The following is a 22,729-nucleotide window of genomic DNA, read 5'->3' as shown; positions in this document are numbered from 1 at the left end:
AGCTGGGAAGTAGCTGGACTAACCCGGCCTAAAACAAGAAACTAGGAATAGCAGAGTACAGAGTAGGAGTCCACGTGTGGGCGTCGGAACAAAGAATCAGCAGCCACCAGCTGCAAGCAGTAGGACTAAATGGGGGATGAGCAATCACTCTCAGGTGTGCCCAGCCTTCCCGCCTCCAGCCCGCTCAAAAGTATCTGCAAAAGAAAACACAGGCCAGGAGAGCAGGGACTAGAACCAAACTGACAGAATGAGAAAGCCACTGAAGAATGTGACAGTACCCACCTGGTTGGCTCGCTCGGTTTGGCCATTAGTCTGGGAGTGATAGCGTGAGGACAAACTGGGTGAGGATCCAAGGGAATTACAGAAGGCCTTCCAGACTGCCGATGTAAATTGCGGACCCTGTCCGAGACCACGTCAAGGGGAATACCATGGAGTTGGAAGGTATGGGACATCTGCACTCTCGAGTGCCGAGGGAAGTGAGAAAACTGATCCACTGGTGTGAGGATGACTGTATTGCCGTTGGATGGCGGAAGTCCTGTCACAAAGTCCTATGCCATGTGGGACCAAGGACGGAAGGGAATGGCGAGTGGCCGCAAGAGACTCGCGGGAGCCAGATGAGAGGACTTCTTCCGAGCGCAGATAGGACAGGCAGCCACAAATTCTCAAACATTGTCTTGAAAGGAAGGCCACCAAAACTACTGAGACAGGAGAAAAGCAGTGGGAGAAACTCCACGGTGGCACGCGATCTTGGACTCGTGTGTCCACCGAAGGATGTCGGGGCGAAATCTTAGGATGACAAAAAGCCGGGCCGCAGGACACCCTTCGGGAATGGTGACTTCCTCAATAGCGTCGGCCACCTGCCTCTCCAAGTCCCACTGAAGGGCACCAAGGATCCGGGACTGGGGAAAAATAGATTCATGGCGGGACTCCTCCGGGAAAGAGGAGTGTACTGTAGTCGGGAGAGGGCGTCAGGCTTGCTGTCTTGACAGGCCTAATAGTACCACGAAGGGAATTCATGTTTCCCCTCAATTAACTGCAGTCACCCTCAGTGCCGGCAGCACTCCTGCATCCCCAGACCATGGTGCTAACACCACCATAGTTGACTTTTGCCTGGACACAATTATCTATCTTATTTAGACAATAATGGCTGTGTGTTGGCTCATCTTTAGTAAATCCATACTGCTGTACAAGCTACTCTAAAGTATATCCAAGTTTACTTAGTATTGTATTGTCCCCTTGATGGTGTTGTCCCTTGAAGATATACTGTCATAAGAGCGGTTCCTAAAATGTGCGGGTTATGCTGAGTTGTATGAGATATTGTATCTCAAGAGTGAACTATTATCGCATGTAAAAAGTGGTTTAAGGTGAGGTCTGTATGTAAAGACATGAACGTAATACTCTGAGGTTATGAGACCAACATCATTCTGTCAAAGCCCATTTTAACTCATCTCCACGGGCCCTCGTCATCACTTAGCGGACGCGCCTGTGAAGACATTCTGTTACCATTGATGCCTCTTCTTACACTGGCTGCCTCTATAGGAGCTCATCACGGCATGGTACATCGGCTTCCTGTGTCTCATCCTGGCTTCATTCCTGGTCTACTCTGTGGAGAAGGAGTCTAACAAAGAGTTTGAGACCTACGCTGATGCCCTTTGGTGGGGACTGGTAGGACAAAGCGCTAAGTCATTGCAAAACAATGATATCATCCACTTTAGCAACATTTTCATCCCCAGATAACTCTTACCACAATTGGCTATGGAGATAAGGTCCCCAAGACGTGGAATGGACGCTTATTGGCGGCCACCTTCAGCATGATCGGCGTGGCCTTCTTTGCACTTCCTGCTGTGAGTAACAGACTTCTTGCCAGTATTGCTCATGAATGGATTCATAACTTACCATATCTGCATCTTTTTTTTTGCCAAGAATGGTGACAATATCTGCGTGCCATTCATCCATATAGGTGATTTCAGCTCCGTGGTGGTGGTGTGGAAAAGCAAAATCATAGGAAAAAAAACTCCCCCGAGCCCACAAAAACTCAGCCCTCCTCTGTCCCCTGTCACATTCACAAAGTTCCACAGTGATGTCATAATGCCAACCGCTAATATATTTGTCACTCGTTATTCCAGGCTCAGCTTTTCACCCCAGATTCAATGATGTCAGCAATACGCAGTAATACCGCGGTTCAACGTACACTGTAATGCAAAGTCAGCTCTTAGTTGCCAGGAAGCTGCGCCTGTGGGGAAATTGTACACTGTCTCTTTTTTGGGAATGAGAATGTGGTATTCAACTTGCTATTTTCCACTCAAGATAAGAAAATAAAGGTGCCTTCACACTTGTCATGTTTGGTTTGGTTAAAAGCAACTCTGGTGCGTTTGCTCTGCTAGTGCACTTCATTTGGTCAACTGTGAACGTGATCATCCCAACACTGGTGTGCACCAAACAAGTGGACGGAAAGCACTAGAGAGATGGGTTTTGGTCAGTTTGCATGTTCACTTGAGCTCAAATGTGAACACTACCCAAACCAATGACATGGACCAGTGTTTAAATGACAGCAAAAAGCATGCAGACAATGGATTGGTAGTGTTGTATCTTTTTTTCTTTACATGTCGCAGTCAAGCAGAGACATTGGTTGGAGCAGATTTGAAGTCTCTTTTCCGAGTTAACTATTTCACAGCAATTAAATTCTAGGACAAAAATACCAGTGTCAACGCCAGGTATCTTTTTTTTCTGACCTGGAGCAGAGTGCCAAACCACAAGTGTGAACGCAGCGTAAAAACTGATTTTTGTAAGGGTTACTTTAATAACTGGACATTGGAGAATAAAAATGGACTACTTTGTTGCTGTAACCCTTGAACAGGGCATCCTTGGTTCTGGTTTTGCCCTCAAAGTCCAAGAGCAGCACAGGCAGAAGCATTTTGAAAAGAGACGCAACCCTGCAGCAAGCCTAATCCAGGTTACGCATTTGGACACAACAATGTTTTACTTTTGCACATTGTTCTTTGTCAGCAATTATCCAGTTTTTTGGTGCTTCGTCTTCTTCTTCTTCCAGGCTGCTTGGAGGTTTTATGCAACCAACCTGTCCCGCACGGATTTGATATCTACTTGGGATTTCTATGAGCAGACTGTCGCTATGCCAATGTACAGGTATAAGTGATCATGCAGTCAATGTTCTTTGACAACAGTGTGAGGGAAACTCCCATGATGCTCCCATTTGCCATTCATGGCAAACGTGATAATGGAAAGAACCTGTAAGAAAAAAACAAAACTTGACTGCACACAATATAATAACACTATGTTGGACCAATTGTATATTTATTATCATTAATATATATTTTATTTTATATATATTTATTCATTTTTACATTTGATATAATACTATGACTTTATTCTGTTTTAATATAAGAAAATATATCTGTTTTCTATGCCGCTTATCCTAATTAGGATCGCGGGGTATGCTGGAGCCTATCCCAGCTGACTTCGGGCGTGAGGTGGGGTACACCCTGGACTGGTAGTAGGGCACATACACTCCTGATCAAAATCTTAGGACCAGTTGAAAAATTGCTAGAATTTGCATTTTGCACATTTGGATCTTAATAAGGTTTTAAGTAGAGCTACAATATGCAAAAACAAGAAGGGGGAGTGAGAGAAAAAGCATTTTGAAAAAGTAATTTATTGAAAACAACAATTAAACTAAAATGGGCTGTTTATCAGCTGTTCCAAAGTATAAGACAATCGCTCAAAAAATAACAAAAAACTCTCCAAACCAGAACAAATAATGTTCTCAGTAGGACTCAGTAATGAGTATCTCTACCGTTCTTGTTAATCACTTCAAAAATTGCTTTGGGCATGCTTGATGTGAGTGTTTCCAGGAGGCTAGTGGGAACATTGCTCCAAGTGGTGAAGATGGCTTCACGAAGGGCATCAACTGTCTGGAACTGTTGGCCATTTTTATAAACTTCCCTTGCCATCCATCCCCAAATGTTCTCTATGGGATTTAAATGAGGGGAACATGCAGGATGGTCCAAAAGAGTGATGTTATTCTCCCTGAAGAAGTCCTTGGTCAAGCGAGCATTGTGTACTGCAGCGTTGTCCTGTTGAAAAACCCAGCTGTTACCACACAGACGAGGGCCCTCAGTCATGACGGATGCCCGCTGCAACATCTGCACGTAAGCAACCGCCGTTTGACGACCCTGCACCAACTGAAGCTCCAGTGTTCCACTGAATGAAAAAGCACCCCAGATCATGATGGACCCCCCTCCACTGTGCTGGGTAGAAAACATCTCAGGTGGGATCTCCTTGGAATGCCAGTAACGTTGGAAGCCATCTGGACCGTCAAGGTCACATTTTTTCTCTTTTCAAGTACAGACAACATGGAGAGATTGTTAAAGGCAAACATACTGATAGAACAAGGAAGACATTAAAAAGCACTAAGAAGAAAACTTAAAGCAATGTCTTGGAAACAGAAAATACACAGCAAAACAAATGAGGAACAAATGGCATTCATCACTGCTGGCTGCATTGCCCAGCACGGAGGACTACGGGGTGACATTGTAGTCAAAGTTAGTGATATAATGAAATTGCGTTATTACTTTTATAACGTGTAAAGATTTTCAGATTAATCGCGGGCGTTAACACGTTATTTTTGACAGGCCTAATATATATATATATATATAAAATTCCACTTAAATTACAACTTTGTTCTTTTGTACTTTAACAAGAGTAATCATACTGCAGACAAGCCTGATAGCATACGGTACCTTCCAAACACTTCTAGCAATCTGCCTTATTGACTCTCACAGCACAGATCTCATTAAGGAGCACGATACTGCCACTTGTCTGTTCTGCTTAGAACGCCTCCATTTCATCCAAGTTCTAGCTGGAGGTGAAAAGGTGATGAACGGTGCAAAAGTCAACTGCCAAACTGATCGGAATTAAGAACCCATAGGCGAAATTCAACCTTTGGTCAGCAGGGAGGTGAAAAGGTTTTTATTTACAGAATGACTAAACGTTTTAAACGTCTTTTGCCCCCACTCAGAATAATTCCACCTCTGAATCAACTGGACCTGCTGAGGAATCTGAAAGGGAGGTCCTTCAGGTATGAGCACGTTCTAACTGTGTGGAAAATTATGACAAATGATATTGAAATAGCAAAGCAATCATGTTCAAATAGGTCAGCTGATGTCAAAGGGTGATGATCATGTTTGGCATGCCAATGTTTTTGGCCATCAGTGTGGGGTTAAACTGTGGAGTTTAATAGCAGCTCCACCATGGGCTGTATTTGGTAGAAAAATAATAGCACACGCAACACAGTAGGAGGGCATGTTTTGGCAAATTTTCACACTTTTGTGTGCAGCGTTTCAGGAGATGAAGTGTTAGTTAAGACAAACAAATACAGTCATGGCCAAAAACATTGGCATGTTTGGCAGCTTTCATGACATATTTTCATAGCTCAAATATTCCAAACCAAAATACCATCTGCTGGGTTGAATCCGTACATTATTTTTATATTTTGCTCTATTTACCAGCTTCAATTTCACCAAAAGCTTCTAAAATATACTTTTAAAGTGCACAGCTGTCACAGAGAGAGAGAGAGAGAGAGCAGACTGCCAACACATTCTCTCTTACATATACTGTTGTCCCTCGTTAATCGCTGTTAATTGGTTCCAGACCCGTGATAAGTGAATTATCTAAAATCTGGATTCAATATTAATATTTTTATGACTTTCTAAATACATGTTTTAATATTATTAGAGCCCTGTAGACATGAAATAACAACCCAGTAGACACTTTTACAGTCCTATTATTCTTTGTTTACATCACATTGCGCAGGCTACAGGATCACTGCAGGGACAACTAGTTAGCCTCTCCAATTTACTTCTTCTAAAGTTAAGAAAGTGTTTCAAACGGAGTGGGGACAAAGGATAAAGAAGCCCAAAACTTACCACTTCCACACGGAATAAGAGGAGAACCTTTGCTTTCAACTCGATCTCAGCCATTGCATGTTGGCTCATTGCCAGTCTCTATGGAGTGTGAAAGGTAATGGAATCTAACATCCTGCCAAGTAACCAGAATACCACATATAACTTGTCTTTCAATATTTTTTGACTAATAAGAGGCCATGGTCAACCACAATACAGCGATCATTTATTAATTTATGAATTATTTTTAAAAAACAATATAGTGAGGGAGTGATATTCAAACCGTGATACAGCGAGGGACGACTGTATGTCATTTCTGCATGTTTTTTGCTGTCCTTTCAACACTGGTCTATGTCTTTGGTCCGGGTAGCGGTCATATTGGCATTCAGGTGAACCAGACTTCACCAGAGTTCACTTGCAAGCGGACCAAAACCCATTTTCAAGCGATTTCAGTCTGCTTGTTTGGTTTTTGCAACTTACAAGTCCTATTATTAAGAAAAATATACACTGTACCTTTGGGGCAGTGCTTCTAGAATAGTGGGGCGGGAGGACTTTCAATGTTGGTGCAAACCTGCCAACATGTATGAATTTCTCGTACTCAGCATGCAATTTAACTCTTGAATACGCTTGTATGCTTCATTGCTCTCTATTTTGTTGCATTTCGCTGCTTTCAGTTTTGAGTTCAGTGTGTACAGAACCACTGCTTTAGGGTGACTAATTGTGCTTTCCTCCACTTTTTGTAATACTTTAGGTATTTTCTAATTGAAAGCACAACACACATTCTTGGTACTTGAGTACTTAGGACAACTTAAGCACTTTTCATGAAATTGCCTGTTGAGCCTAGCTGGCTTTTACGTCCTTCGTCATAGAATTCTATCTGTAATGTTATTACTTGGTAGATGGTGCATTTGAAGTGTTGTGCCCATTCTTCTCACAGGAAGGACTCCCAAACAGAAAGCTCTCCCAGGTCTGTAATATGATTGATTCATTTGTCTCTATCTCCTCTTGGCTTCTCTTCAACACTGCTTTTAGCTGCTGCTGCTGAGCCACTCTTTCTTGGGGGAGTGTGTGCACAGTGTGTGTGTGTCTGTGCGTGTGTGTGTGAGAGAGAGAGAGTGCTGTGGGTGTGGTTGTGCGTCATGAACGTCTCCTTCAAGAATGGTTATGCTGCATTTGCATACATGATGCTCAGAGATGGATGAGCCCTCACTGCTTTTACGATACATCTCATCAATACGCTGATTTGTTTGAAATAGCTGTGTGACAGCACAGCAACACTTTATTGGGACTGCAGACTCAATAAAGTGATTTGAAAATTGAAGCTTGGAATGGCTAAATTCTAATTTGGCGTTTGTACGGTAAGGTCCCCTGATGCAAAAGTGACTTTTTAATGATGTTCAAACAGCAATATGTGTCCCTAGAGCCTGTTTATGAGCACCAAACATAAGAAAAATCCATCATCTCCCTCACTTGTTTGTTCCACCTTTGAGAGAAGAGGTGCTCAAACGCTCACTTTTTGAAGTTGCGTCATTTTCTGACGTCAAGAAGGAGACCTGCTTCCTAATGGACATGATACCGCCTCTGATCAACCCTTAGCTACAGTATATAAGCTCGTCCCCTGTGTTAGCCAACCACTTCACGAAAGACAGCTTTGTTAAAAAAAAAAAAAAAAGCTTGTTGTCTTATAATAAAATCCGGTCAGCTACAGACATGGGAGTAATTTTGATTTTGATTCTGTTTTTCTTTAGTGAATAGGCAAACCTAGCATGAAGCATGATATACTGTAGTTAGCATAGCTATGTTAGTGTTCCAAACGTTTGTGTCCTCCTGTCGCACTCCTTAATGTCACGTTGTTGTATGCCGGGGGTGTCCAAACCTTTTCTTTGATATTTTGTAAAGAATATGGTAAAAAGTTAAATATACTTCATGTTTTGTGATATAGGTGAAAAAGCATATCATTACCGTAGTATGAACTTCGACCTTTTTTTTTTTTTTTTTAATTTTCCAAATATTTTAACTTTCTTTTTAAATAATCTGAGTAAATTTTCTTCTAGAAGTTTATGACATTATTCCCATAATAGTAGAACTTTTTCCCCCCAACCTAATTTTCCAAAAATGAACACTTATTTGGTTTTGTTTGTTCCTCATAATATTACAACTTAAAAAAAATAACATATTTTTCTTTAATATCTCAACTTATCTCTGTGTGGAGTTTGCATGTTCTCCCCGTGCGTGTATGGGTTTTCTCCGGGTACTCTGGTTTCCTCCCACATTCCAAAAACATGCATGTTAGGTTAATTGGAGACTCTAAATTGTCCATAGGTATGAATGTGAGTGTGAATGGTTGTTTGTCTATATGTGCCCTGCCATTGGCTGGCGACCAGTCCAGGGTGTACACCACCTTTCGCCCGAAGTCCTATTTTCCTATTTATCCTATTTTAGTCCTATTTATTTTTCCTCATAGTATTACAAGTTTATTCTTGTTATTCTTTCTTCTCATAAAATTACAGCTGTTTTTTCCATTTCTGCTGCTGTTTTTTAGATACATTGTCCAACTATTTCAACTTTCTTATTGTAAATTTTCTTCTTCTAATTATGACTTTATTCCCATAATATTTTGACTTTATTTCCATAATATAACTTTTTCCGCAAACTAATTTTTCACAAATTAGAACTTTATTTGTTGTTTTGTTTATTTTTCATAATATTACAATTTAAAAATAATTATGTATTGTTTTCTTTAATGTTTTCTTTTAAGTTACTAAAATGATGTTATTTCTTCTCATAATATTATAATATTATTCTTGTAAAATTACTACTGATGTTTTTTTTAGTTTTCGTGTTAAATTCTATTTTTAGAATGTGCTGCGGGCCAGTAAAAAAGCAAATGCCCCCCTGGGATGCACTTTGGACACCCCTGCTGTATGTGATATACGCTCCCCGCCACTCCCCTCCAAAGCTTTTTGGAGTGCAAATCATGACAGAGGCGACCTCACAGCAGAAGAAAGGACAGTTGTAGCACAGTCACTTTTATTGCAAATGTTGATCCGATCAATGTCAAGTTAGCAGGAGCAACTTGGGGAAGGGGGGGCAGCGTATTGGATGGTGGCGCCTAATGTAATCCGGCCTTTATTAGTGTCAAAAACAGAGATTTTTATGGGTGTCTCAATTACTCGCGTTTATTTGCTATTCGCGAACAGCAGGGGATCTACTGTATATGTAAAAAGTGGATAACGTGTCTCTTGGAGACATATTCTCTGTCAGAGACAGGCAAGGACAAAGCTGCAGACACACAAAACATTATGTTCTCAATAGGGCTTAGTCAATTCCAACATCAAAGCTCGACACATTTGTTGAAATATAATATAATATGGGAGCTTTACAATAAAGTATCACTGCAAACATGGTGAGGCGCACAGTGTTGTTTTTTTGTTTGTTTTTTTCTGTCACTGTATCCACTGCTTTTGTTTGTGTCTCCTCTACTGCTCCAGTAATGAGAATGCACACAATGACAGACTTTGCGGGTGCTGTCCAACAACTTTTAGGTATAGTTGTTGCACACAAACTTCCCCCACTGCACTGCAAGTCTGTGTGCGTCACCTCCCACACCTCAGTTACAATCCCGCACTACATATTTTATATTTAATACAAAGTAGTGATTCAAATGTGAAATCAAGTTGATCTCATAATACCTTTTAGTCTTTGCCTGCCATGTGTTTCTATCCTTTCATGATTGTGTGAGGCAGCGGAGATGTATGCCGCAAGTGGCCAAGCAAACAGAATAGTGAGCCTGACTAGCATAGTGTACAATTTCATAGGGTACACATGATTGTGCTCTATGGCTCTTCTGCCTAGCAACAAGTGTAGGCACAAACGTATTATGACTTGGTACGAGAGTTGAGTAAATGTAAGCTATAGGAGGGAGAATAAAGATTTAAGAGGGAGATAAATGGTGCACCTTACAAAGAAACCCAACTTTACACCTTTATTTACTGCCCTTTCACATCATTATTCAGTATGCATTTCATGGTTTATTTTTATAATTTTACTTTATTTGATGGCTGCCTTTTTTCACCACATCTGTCTAGCTTCTGACAATGTTTTTTTTGCCACAAAGTCACAAGGGACATTGACTGTGATCATTTATTTCCTTATTCGCATGTTGTCCTTTTGCACATAGAAGGAGCACAGCTCTTCCTTTTGAGATGTCACTTTGCTTCCCGTGCATGCTTGCTTGTAGCTTCCTGCTGCTTGCCCAACCCACCGAATGCTCCACTATGCTCCTATATGGACATGGCTTCTTCTGCTGTAGGTTCTCTTGAGGTAAGATCCAGCGTCACACTACTGCGATCATTATTTTTGCATCTAAAAAGCAGGAAGATAAGATGATGACGTTACTTCTGTAGAGAAATGTTATGAAACACTTCTTACTTTAGCTAAGCGTTTTATGACTTCCTCCTAGTTGGAAGGCGAGCCTGAAGGACAAGGTGTTCCCCAGTCCTTCCAAGGCTCCTTTGGCCAAAGGGAGAGACCAGTCTCCTGGTCCAGAAGATGCCGCTGAAGTCAGCCCTGGCAAGGTCTCCAAGAGCTGGAGTTTTACAGAGAAGAACAGAGGAGGGCCCAAGCATGCTTTCAGAGTCCGGGGCAGCGCCTCACGTCAAAACTCTGAGGGTAAAGGAACGCCTCGACACTTTAATTACATTCAGGAAGTTCTTAGACTCCTGTGAATTGGAACGTTTAGCTCTAAGGAACTCTCTGCAGATATTCTGCACTTGATGCTCCTGAGAGGACATTGGGATTAGGGCCTAGTAATTAGAGTTTAGGGGTTGGGGTTAAGGTTAATATTCAGGTTTATTGGTTGGGATTAAGGTTTAGGGTTACGGTCAGGGGTAAGTATTAGTGTGGTTAAGATTAGGGTTGTGGTTAGGAGTTAGGGTTTAAGGATAGGGCTTACAGTTTGGGTTAGCGAGGTTAGGCTTCGAGTTAGGTTTTATGTTAGGGATGGGATTTCATATTAGTGGGGTAAGGGATTATGTTTGGGCAAGGTTATTAGGTGTATTAGCTTGAACACCCAAACCCTAGGAGTTGGGGTCTGGGCACTGTAAGGGTGGGAAAAATCATATTTTTTCATAGCGCCTCAACTCACTGGTGGCACCCCTGCTTGGAGTCTGGGCCAGGGTGAGCATTTAAGGGTGTGGTCATTTTTAGTGGTTAGGCTGTTGATTTTTTTTACGTCATGAAAAATGTATTTTTGACTAGCATGTGTTCACTTTGCATATCCACTGTTATATACAATTTTATTATACATGCAGCTCAGCAAGCTTAGCAAGAAAAGCCAAAGTCATTTGTTTCAATAATTACCAAAGCACTATTCTAACAGGTTGTCATTCTAGTAGAATCCATAATCAATTATGTTCCATGTCTCTTCCTTCTCTCCCCTTGCAGCAATTGAAGGTTTAATAAGTAAGACATTGGGATATTTTTCTGGTTGGCTTCCATTGGGCACAAAGACAAGCTTTATCGACTAGACAAAACGTGCATGCTGAAATCTGCTCAGATTTGTTCACTTGACCTGAACCCCTCTTGTGTTTGTCTTACATGGGTTTCACTTCGGGTTCTGTAGCTATTTCTCAATGATAGTGGGAGTAGGTAAGTCAATGGTGGGTTCAAGTCAAGTGGTGCCTATATATTAAGGGAACTCGCCCTGACGAATGATGCATGACGAATATGTGTGTAGACTAGGGGTGTAATGGTACGCCATAATCACAGATACCACAGATACCTCGGTTTTAAGGTCACGGTTCGGTTCATTTTTGGTACATTAAGTGAACAAAATGGCTCTATCGCTAGCCATGCCAAAGGCTGGGCTGCACTGTGTTTGTTTACAGGGTAGATGCGTAACTACATATATCACAAGGCAGTTGCACTTCCTGTCCCTCAATATGTTCCATGTGGGAGAATCCTCTGTGCCATACCGAAAACACCCGTTACACCCCTAGTAGAGATGCCTTTGCCTGAATGCACTATGTTGCAAAAGCCAACAAATCTGCCACCTGGGTAAACTTATAATACCTTTTCAGCCTATTTCCGGAGTACTTGTCAAATGTTTCAACAACGCTTTAAACCATTCACACTATCTTTTAATTCTGTGCTAAAGTTTGAAGCCAACACAAACTGGCTCACACACACTTACTGGATTTTACTCCAAGGATAAAAGCAACAGCTTTGCTTTCTTTCTAAAGTAATCTCCTTTAAGCACGTCTTTGTCTCTGCTCCATAGAGGCCAGCTTCCCAGGAGAGGACATCGGCGATGACAAGAGTTGTCACTGTGAGTTTCTCACTCAGGAATTGCCCCCAGGCTTGAGGGTTGCCATACGAGCAATATGGTAAGTCTACTCTGCTATGTTACCTTCGCCCATGGAAATGTCTAGGATGTTCTTAGCATTCTGTAATAGAGGAGGGAGGTAGATACATTATTGCACAAAAGTGAGTACACCCCTCAGCACACACAGCCAGTATTGTCTAAATAGTTGGCGACACAAGTAAGTGCACCTCACAGTGAATATGAATAAATTGTGTCCTCCAGCTCTGCCTTAATCCTCTTGGGTGTGAAATTCACCAGAGCTGCACAGGTTGTGACTGGTGTACCCGCAGAAAACCCACGCACGCACGGGGAGAACATGCAAACTCCACACAGAGATGCCCAACGGAGATTCAAACCCAGGTCTTCCTGACTGCGTGGCCAACATGTTTAGAAAAACATCTTTATCGCAAGTTATCGCGATATCAAACCCTACCATGGATTATTGATAAGCTCTCGCCTTGTATTCTAGCGGCGTACCTTCTCAGTGAGCCAAGTCACCATTTTACATGTCATCTAGGAGGACCTCCTCGCCAGAATGGAAGAAAATTGTGTGGAAACCAAAGAAGAAGAAGAAATGAAAGAAGAAGAAGCAAGAACAAACAAACGCGCTTAATAGAAGACTCGGCCGGGAGCATAGTTCAAATCAAAAGTATGGACTCACTTTGGCTTTTATAGCGTGGGCGAGACAACGCTGACTTTGCGGTGTGGAAGAAGTGTCTGACGAAAATGGGACACACGGGCGGCACGACAGACATGAACAGAAATGTCGTTCGTCACCAGGCTCGCGGAGAAAACTGCCCAGTAAGAAATGCTAAACGTTGTGTTGTTCACAGTCAAGGGACATCTGTTTAGTTGACATCGTTTATTGTCAACATTGTCGTGCTGCTCAATCTTATCTGGGTCGTTCTCTTTACGGTGAACATGTCACTACTGCCATACTACACTAAATATTTATTTTTGTTATGCTTCTCTGTATGGAGTCGATCTACGGGTAAACTGGAACCTATCCCAGTTGAATGCAGCAAACTACAAACTATGAAATGATTTATTTGAGACCCCTGCTGTAGACTTTACTGGACACATTATTGGAAACAATAATGGTTGTGCGTTGAGTCATTTTTAGTGGCTAATCTGTGCTGCTATACAAGCTGTACTGTGGCTACTCAATATCATCTACTGCTGAAATGTGAGGAGTGTACTCACTTTTGTGAGACAGTAGAGTATACTGTAGGTGAGAATGATGTGTCTTTCCTCAGCATCATGAAGTTCCTGGTGTCTAAGAGGAGGTTCAAGGAGAGCCTGCGGCCATATGATGTCATGGATGTGATCGAGCAGTATTCTGCAGGACACCTGGACATGCTGACCCGTATTAAGAACCTGCAATCCAGGCAAGCGTACCGTCACTTTACAATGTAGAACCTAATAATACTGACGTTGCAGAGGCTGAAGGGTGGACACACTGAAGCATCACTGAGGACTGAAATGATGCTAACGTTCTTATTTGGTTTCATGCTGGATACACACATGTGCAGATAAGCCATTTTGCTTGTTTCATTTATCACTATACATGTGTTGTATTCAGTTCTTACAGTATAAAAGTACTCACTGCACTAACTTTAATATTTTACTGTAAATTGCAAGTTGTCCTTGTTTGCAGTTCTCCTCTTGTTTCGGCCCCCCTAAAGCGGGGGTCACCAACGTGGTGTCCACGGGCACCAGGTAGCCCCCCGCGACCACATGAGGCGCCCGCAAGCCTGCTTTTCATTCAGGTTTTCAGTTAATAATGAAAGAACAGTAGAAAGAAATGCATTCTGAAATCCAAAATGTGAGTTGTGGACACCAGCATTTTGTTAATGTTCTGGTAAAACAAGCATATTCACTTTGTTTGGGTTTAAAATAAGCTCTGAAAATAAATGTTACAAAAATGAGTAGCTCTTGGCCATTTTCATTTTGTAAAAGTAGCTCTCACAAGGAAAAACGTTGGTGACCCCTGGCCTAAAGATTTAACATGAACAGTAAATATATTCCAACAGGAAAACACATACGCTGTCAGGCCAGGTGCATTGTATGTCTTCTGCGAGTGGAATATATTGAGATTTCCCTCGTTGCTTCATTTCTTTGGATTGCGCTCATCTCGTGTCTGTGTGCCTTGCCAGGATAGATATGATTGTTGGGCCCCCTCCCCCATCAACACCTCGTCATAAGAAGTCCACTGAAGGCCCCCCTAGGTTAGGTCCATAGACGTGCACCTCCAGAGTAACCATTTTGCAAACAGCTACTGTTGACTGAAGGACCCCCGCTTGAGTTAACCAGACCATAACACACAAAGTAGACAGCCATCTGTATGAAATAAGATCATGATCATGTTTCACGTGACTGTGACGTCACTCAGACGGGGGTCCTTGGCTTTGAGAGACAGATAGAGAGAGAGCTCCCCCATCAGGATGTGATGTTAACGACGCATGAAGCACAAAGTATGCACGAGCGTGTTCTCATATGAATTTAGAAGGATACTGCATGAAATATAACACAGTAAAATCTGTTTCCAAATTTTTGTTTTTCATTCAATGATTTTATAAAGTAAAAAATATGTATAATATGTAATAAATAATTTTTTCTGACCATTTTATGCCTAAATATTGCATTTTAGCAGCAAGACTGCATTATTTTTCTTTCTGAGCCTGCACGGTTGCAGTGAACACTCCTGCTAAAAGCAGCTTATTTATCAACTTAAATATTAGGGGTGTAACGATACGCCTTAATCATGGTTAAGGTCACGGTTCGGTTCATATTCGGTACAGTCAGGGAACGCAATGCAAAACATAAAATGCATTACCTTTCGTGTCAACAGCTTTAATTAATTTTTTAAATTAAAGTTCTCCTATTAATAAAAAATAAAAATAAGAAAAACATTTATTAAATATTATATAGTAGTTTATAACATTTGTTTTTTTAGGAAAGTGCAACAATGTAGAAAAGTATAACAGTAACAGCGTGAATGACTATTTTATTTTTAGCAAAGTTGTTTATTGCGTAAAGTGCAGCATTAATAGTTTCGCTTTGTAGCCCCATCTCCGCTGAACAAGGGCAGCACACTAGGGTTGCCATGAGACAAGGCAGGATTTGAACATTACTTTTAAGAAAAGTACAATGAAAAAATGTAAACGTTATATAACTACATATTGCAATCTACTAATATCATTTTGTGGTACATTACACTCTTCTGCACTCTGTGTTTGTGCTACCGGCCTCGCCTCCACCCAGCGAGACAAAGAGACTGTATGACTAACAAAAGGGCTCACTTGTTCATGCCATTGTTCTATGGAACAAGCGCGCCAAGATACTGAAACCTACGCAAAGAGTGAGCTCTTCTTCGAGACGAGGAACACAGACGCGCATGCACATGGCAATATATTGAGGGCGGCAAAATGATTACGTTTATTTTCATTTATTGTGTGATTAATCCATTTATTCATTATCATTCCAGGCCTACTGCACACAAGAGTTTTTGTTTTTTTTTTAACAAGAAATCCTGTCACGTTTTAATCTCGCGAGATCTTGTGAGATGAGATATTGTGACACACCCACAGCACACTGCTTTCGTCGTATCCACTTGTCTTAGTCAGTTTTCTCTTGGCGAGGCCAAGTGTTCCCATACAGGAAACTTTAACTAGCCATGACTCCCGCTAAGCAAAGACTGGGCGGCACTGTTAGGTAAACATGTGACTATATTGCAAAGCAGTTACACCTCTGCGTGGGGACTCGGTACACCTCAGTACACTATACCGAATGTTCTGTATTAGAAAATAAGAATACGAATACTAGTACCGTTACACCTCTATTAAATACACAAATATTTGTGTATGTTTCCTACTAAATCTTTGTGAGAACACGTTGCATGCAGATTGTAGCATTTTCCTCTTCACATTAATCACAGTAAAGTCTGCTAAGTGTGTACATGTACTGTACATGCATGTATCCACTCTGTTGTGTGCATCCGAGATAAACACTTCACACTTGCTCGCCTCATTTTCAGATACAGTGGGACCTCTTAATCCCTTCCAGGAGTGCTGATTTGTTGGTATTTAGAAACACTTATTCCCATAAGAAACTGGAATTAAATGCACGGGCAATGTTTTAAGTAGCATTTTGATGTTCATAATTGCCATACAAGTGTAAAAAGAAGTTAGCCACTGTATAGTACCGCTTGGGAGTTGACTCTTTCCACATAAAGACTAAATGTAGCCCATTTTTCAGTGTAGATTTTCTTCTTTTACTGATGTCTGCTCAGGACAGATGTTTGTAACGCTTTCTACGTTTTGTTTCATTGGCTACCATCCCACTTTTACTACAAGTCAAAGAAAAAGCAAAAGACGTTTGTGGCCTAAATCAGTTTAGATGCTGACTGAGATGAAGTCTCATAAGATGAATTCCATATTTTACAGCTTCATTCACATTTAGAGGTTCCACTGTACTTTTCACAGCTATTCATCTGTTACTTCACTGGGAGCATGACGACACAAAAAAACAATCAGTACATAATATGAGTATAAAAGTAGGTCACATTTTTCCGTTTTAAAGGTAGTCTGTGTGGAGTTTGCTTATAAACAAACACGGCAGCAGCGTGTTTTATGCAGTTCATACATTGTGGATAGCTTTTGAAATGAACCTGAAACACGAACATAGCAATGTTTACCACTATTTTGTATGCTGATTAATGTTGTGCAAGGAAAAGTATCTGTCTCCCATTTTGCATTTTATTTATCAGAAACGTTACTTATCTTATCACATTAAAGGTCCCATATGATAGTAATTTTAACTATTTTATACTGGAAGTGTGTTGTCCAAAATCTAGTCTTGATGTTGGAATTGAGACAGTTTAAAAATGTTTTTAGTAAACCCTGCTGGGAACACACTATTTTGTGTGTCTGTAGCTTTAATGCTAATGAGCTGTTTGTCTGTGAGTGTGTCTCCAAGGAGTGCTATTGTGCACTTTGGTAAATGGTAAATAGTGTTTCACCTGTACCTCCAAGGCACTCAAAGCGCGTTGACACTGTTAGCACATTTACCTGCTGATGACGCAGCATCAGGAGCAACTGGGGGTTCAGTATCTTACCCAAAGACACTCCGACACGATCACGGGAGGATGGAGGATGGAAACCGCGGCATTCAGGTTGGGAGATGATCACTCTACCACCTGAGACATGCTGCCCTCACTTTATCCACATTTTACATATACTGTATACTGCAGCCCTGCACTTGTGCAACAGCCATAGATGCCTTACAGTGTATCACATAGAACAACAGGAGGACACACATTTCCATGGAAAGACACGTGTTATATGCTGATTTCAATGCCGATCACAAAAAACGATCACTACTGCTCGTACTATTGCAGCCTGTAGAGATCCCTATGTGCAGTGGAGTGTCCTGCTCACACACACACACACACACACACACACACACACTGTGCAGCTGTGTGGCCACAAACCAAAACAAACATGTTTACTGTGTGGAACTTAGCTGCCATTTGTGTGAGTTATGTAAAGTTTGCACCCTGCAACACATGCCTGGCAACACAAATCTGTAGCCGACTGACGGATGGCTGGCAGAGCTGCATTTTAAGATGTGCAGTGAAGCCTTAAAAAAAACTGCTCTGTGAAGTGGTGGGCTTATACATCGGGTGGACTCTTGTAGCTTGAGGCCATTTTTCCTTCATGACGTCATGACAACCAGCAACTTCAAAAGCGGCTGTTGAGCGCCTCTTCTCTCAAAAGTGGCATAAACAAGTGGGGGAGAAGATAGATTTTCCCACGTTCGGTCATGATCTATGAAGTCACTTTTGCATCAGAGGGGACCTTTTTAAAATGTAACTTACACAATTTGGAGACGTTTTTCCTTGGACAGCAATGCTTTATATACAAGGTCTCATTGTGTCCTCTAAGGCCAGAAACTCCACAAATTACCTTTGAGATTCAAATTCAGTATGTTGTAAAAGTGTATTTCTAACCTCAGATCTGATTTTACGCAATGCTAGAGTTGACCAGATCGTGGGTAAAGGTCCGAAAGGTGAAGCTGAGGCTGCAGAGGATCTGAGCATGATGGGACGCCTGGTCAAAGTGGAGAAACAGGTTAAGAGCTACCACTCCGGTTGTGCTTAGTTGAGTGTGTTTCCATCAGATTTGATATGTTGTGTGTTTTCTTTCTCCCTGCAGGTGGTCTGCATGGACAGAAAGCTGGATTTTCTGGTCCATGCGTATATTCAGCGTATGGGCATCCCTCACTCTGAGACGGAAGCCTTTTTTAACTCCAAAGAGCCGTACCCAGCCCCACCGTACCACAGCCCGGAGGACAGCAAGGAAGAGAAGGAGGAGGTTGTTGAGGCAGAAGGGGAAGTGAAGGCATCCTCAGGCACCGCCGTCCAGTGCTCCAGTGAGTGCAAAGACCCTTTATCGGACGCGTCGGGGTCAGCGGGTACGCCGTCGGGCAGTCGCCCATCTACCTCGTGGCAGCACCAGCTGCAGCACCCTGTCAGCCAGCCAGCCTGGAGTAGCAGCTTGGCCAACACCCCCGACTCTCCGCCGCTGTTCCGTCTCCCACCCCCGCCAGCGCCACTCCACGACCGCTCCAGTCAGGAGAGCGGATCCCTGAGCAGGAGGCGTCACCGGAGGCAGAGGCGGCGTCCGCAGGAGGGCACCAACGCAGAGAGCGACACGTCTCTCTCCATCCCGTCGGTGGACCACGAGGAGCTGGAGCGTTCCTTCAGCGGATTCAGCATCTCTCAGGCCAAAGAAGACTTTTTCGGGCCTTCTTTCTTTGCAGGTGGCGGCGGCGGAGCAGGATGGGGGGCCACAGGGGGAACTGACCCCGCAGCCCCGCCTCCACTATGTGCCAAGGTGAGACCGTTCCTAGCAGAGGGTGAATCCGACACAGACTCTGACCTCTATGCTCCCTCGCCTCTGTCCTTCACCGGTGAGGCGTCCTGTGAGGAGAGAGGATGGCCTGGACACAAGTAGCTCATGTGACCCCAAGCCAATGTTGCTCAACACGACTGTGAGTGAAGGGCAATGATGTGATAATACGGCCTTCAAACGTCTTTGTTTGGGATAGACACAGCGGTGAGTGGGGATTGTTTTGATTCATTTCTTTGTCAAAACCAAAACAAGTGCAAGAAACTCCACAAGCCATTTGCAGGCCCTGTGAACCAGGAAGTAGCCTGCTAGCAAAGACAGAGACACAGAATGCTTTGTTTCACTTTAGTGAGACAAATGTATGAAACATTTTTGCTGTTTCAGTCAAGATGGAAAACCTTTCCCTTATGAGAGGATAAAAAAATAACACTCTTGTTTATGAACCAGGAAGTAGAACCAGATAGACAAACACAAGTAAGACAATGCATTTTTTTCACTTTTATTTGATTTTTTTTAAATTATTTTCTTTTTTATGCTAATTTGAGCCATTAAAAATGTTTCATTTACCCTGGAATGAAAAAAGATGGAGCAGTCCAAAAACACAAACACACGGTGGAACACAAGTCGAGCTACGATTGTGTCTCTTTTGTTTGAATAATTAGTTTTCTCGTTGTTTGGTCATTTTAATCACAAGAAGCATTCCAAATTACATTAAAATAAAAAAATTGTATGGTCTAGATGTACATCAGCTTTCGTTAACCAGCTGCTGGCCAAAAAAAAATGGAAAGTTCAACACAAATAAGATGCTCCACAATTATTTCACTTTTGTGTGAGGCATTTAGTTTTTCTGTTGTGCTTATTTCCATCCATTCATTTTCTATGCCGCTTATGTTCCCCTTACTTTAAGAATAAAAAAGGTACAATCTTGACGTACATCAACCAGGAATTAGCCTGCCAGCTAAAAAAAACTGAAAAAACCCCCACAGTGAAACATACGGCGATCCACGATGGTTTCTCTTTTGTTAGTGGAATTTATTTTCTATTTCGTAGCTTGAGTCACGATGGAAAACGTTCCTCTTGCGTTAGGATCATAAGCATAGTATGGTTCCATTGCACATCAACCTGCTTGCTGGGAAAAAGTAACACAAATACGACACTCTGCCATTGATTCTCTTTGGTTAGACCAATTTATTTTCTTTTTCTTTACTAATTGGAGTCACAAAAAATGTTGCAGGAGATCAGCCAGGAACAGTCAGGAGAACGGGAAGAGCTGGGTTGGAATCTTTTGGGCATTTCTGTGTGGCGTTTGCATGTTCTCCCCGTGCGTGCGTGGGTTTTCTCCGGGTACTCCGGTTTCCTCCCACATTCCAAAAACATGCATGTTAGGTTAATTGGCGACTCTAAATTGTCCATAGGTATGAATGTGAGTGTGAATGGTTGTTTGTCTACATGTGCCCTGCCATTGGCTGGCGACCAGTCCAGGGTGTACCCCGCCTCTCGCCCAAACCCGTGACCCTAGTGAGGATAAGTGGCATAGAAAATAAATGGATGGTTAAATGAAGTATTTTCTCTTTTTTGCTAATGGAAGTGATGCAAAATGTTCCCCTTGCGCTAGAATCACAAAAATGGTATGGTCACGTTGTAGGTTAACCTCTGTGAACCAGGAAGTGGCATGCTAGCGTACGGCTTTACAAGCAAACACACATACCTTTCAGTAACAGAAGAAAAGTAACCATACATGGCTTAATAGATGACTTTCCAATTACACACAATGATGATTATACATGCTATTAGAAAATGAGGTTAGTTAAAATAGCTAAGATACAGTACATAAATATACAGTACATACATCAATATTACATAAGCACTCCCCAAAATATTTTGATGAGGCAGTGAAGCCCCTGCATGGCATGGTAAAAAAAAAGAATATGGCCCTTTCCATTATTGTATTATAAGTTCCTCATTAAACAAAACAGATCATTTTAGGAAATAAGTGTAGCAAGTTGTCAGTCAGTTGTGAGTCCATGGTTGTAGCACTAAAAGCATGGGATGTTACGGGGACAAAGCATGATCTTGTTACTGTAAAACTAACCTGAATCGGGGCAAAGCAACACTTCTAACACAAGGGAGACGCATCAATATTTGTCATAGCTGCAGACCCACAGGCATGTTCACAGACTCTCCGGTAGCAAGTCAAACACTTTCATGTAAGTGCACCGTCCTATTCAGTTAATAAAAAGTTTTGTACATGCTAAATGTCATGTGTTTTTGCCTCTCGTTGGAATACATCCATGCACAATATTTATCACCAATCAAGAGCTTCATTTGAGAGGAAACGCATAAAGACAGATGGCTGTACTTCAGTAAAAGTTACTGGTTACTTTTTAAGGGGTAGGGGTAGGAGTTCACTCAAACCACAACCTGAGCCTTAAACATCACAATTCTCACCCCAACTCCTACCATTACCCTAACCCTAAACATAATTCTTGCCCAAACCCCAACCCCCGTCCTATCCCTAAACATAATTGTTGCCCTGATTCAACCCTAACAGTGATCGTAACCAATTAACCAATACCCTAGACCAGCGCTTTCCAAACATTTCAGTCGCGACACTCCTTCGGGCATCTGACTGGAAGTCATGTACCCCCTACGCCTGCACACTTGAACATCTCTGATATATTGTTAAATATATTATATGACATTGTTAAAAAATTGTCTAATTTTTCAACAGCACATATAGGCTACTAATTTTTTTATTTTTTATTTTTTATTTTTTTTTTTCCCCCTGTCCTGTCCAGCCTTTAAAGCAGATAGAATTGTATACCTAAATGCCGTCAAGTGCTCAACAGATTTACTCTGCCAGAGAGAAGTGTGATATACACTTCCCCTGTCATACAAAATTTATTCGACCTTGATGCTTGTTATAAAGCAAATTTGGAGCGCCCGGACCGGAGCAGGAGGGGACAGAGAAGAAGAGAAAAGGAAACGGGGGGGGGGGGGGGGGGGGGGGGGGGGGGCGAGAGGGGACAAAAACAAAAAAAAGAGAGACAAGAGACAAGGACAACAGCAGCAACAACAACAATTGTGACAGAACAACAGAAACATACCGAACGACATCAGCAAATAAATGTCCGTGACAACTATAAAGACGAACAAGGATAAAGGACAAATCAATATCAACAACCACAATGACAAAGCTGTCAATGACAATCAGACATAATAGCAGTCATGAAATGATGACCTATGACAGTGATCACAATGACAATACTGCATTGAAACAGTCGCACACAATAGCAGGCTACTAATTTAAAACAAAGATGGTTTTAGAGGGGTAAAATATCTCCTGGCAGGCTTGTCTTTTGTTTGGTGAATTTATTTGTATTTGTATGCGTATTGAGTGTTTAACACTCCGTCTACCGGAATTCTGCAACTACTAGAATGACCATAGTTGTCATTTTGACTCTTTGCATATAATTTGGATTATCATTTAAAAAAATCTAAGAATAAATTGGTGGAATAGGTAAAAAACACATCAG

The 22,729-nt window shown here is 41.9% G+C and overlaps 1 protein-coding gene across 13 annotated transcripts in view; it reads left to right on the top strand.

Moving 5' to 3' along the window:
* LOC129172491 (potassium voltage-gated channel subfamily KQT member 2-like) overlaps positions 1-22,180 on the top strand; it is a 36,792-nt gene extending 14,612 nt beyond the window's left edge. The window contains exons 5-18 of one of the 13 annotated variants that reach the window (XM_054762317.1): positions 1,540-1,665; positions 1,734-1,844; positions 2,858-2,953; positions 3,050-3,144; positions 5,036-5,095; positions 6,856-6,885; positions 9,410-9,463; positions 10,381-10,589; positions 11,364-11,381; positions 12,199-12,304; positions 13,539-13,670; positions 14,439-14,510; positions 18,320-18,413; positions 18,498-22,180. In XM_054762317.1, the coding sequence (XP_054618292.1) occupies positions 1,540-1,665; positions 1,734-1,844; positions 2,858-2,953; positions 3,050-3,144; positions 5,036-5,095; positions 6,856-6,885; positions 9,410-9,463; positions 10,381-10,589; positions 11,364-11,381; positions 12,199-12,304; positions 13,539-13,670; positions 14,439-14,510; positions 18,320-18,413; positions 18,498-19,298 (2,004 nt within the window). In that variant the 3' untranslated portion in view covers positions 19,299-22,180. Of the gene's footprint in view, positions 1-1,539; positions 1,666-1,733; positions 1,845-2,857; positions 2,954-3,049; positions 3,145-5,035; positions 5,096-6,855; positions 6,886-9,409; positions 9,464-10,098; positions 10,242-10,380; positions 10,590-11,363; positions 11,382-12,198; positions 12,305-13,538; positions 13,671-13,814; positions 14,511-18,319; positions 18,414-18,497 lie in introns of those variants that run through there. The other 12 variants (XM_054762495.1, XM_054762409.1, XM_054762654.1 and 9 more) reach the window with 12 other exon arrangements.
* The last annotated feature ends 549 nt before the right edge of the window (positions 22,181-22,729 follow it).

This window comes from Dunckerocampus dactyliophorus, chromosome 1, assembly GCF_027744805.1.
Source record: "Dunckerocampus dactyliophorus isolate RoL2022-P2 chromosome 1, RoL_Ddac_1.1, whole genome shotgun sequence".
Taxonomy (NCBI): domain Eukaryota; kingdom Metazoa; phylum Chordata; class Actinopteri; order Syngnathiformes; family Syngnathidae; genus Dunckerocampus; species Dunckerocampus dactyliophorus.
Note: the sequence above shows the minus strand (reverse complement) of the source record. Positions and strands in the feature narration are given on the sequence as shown.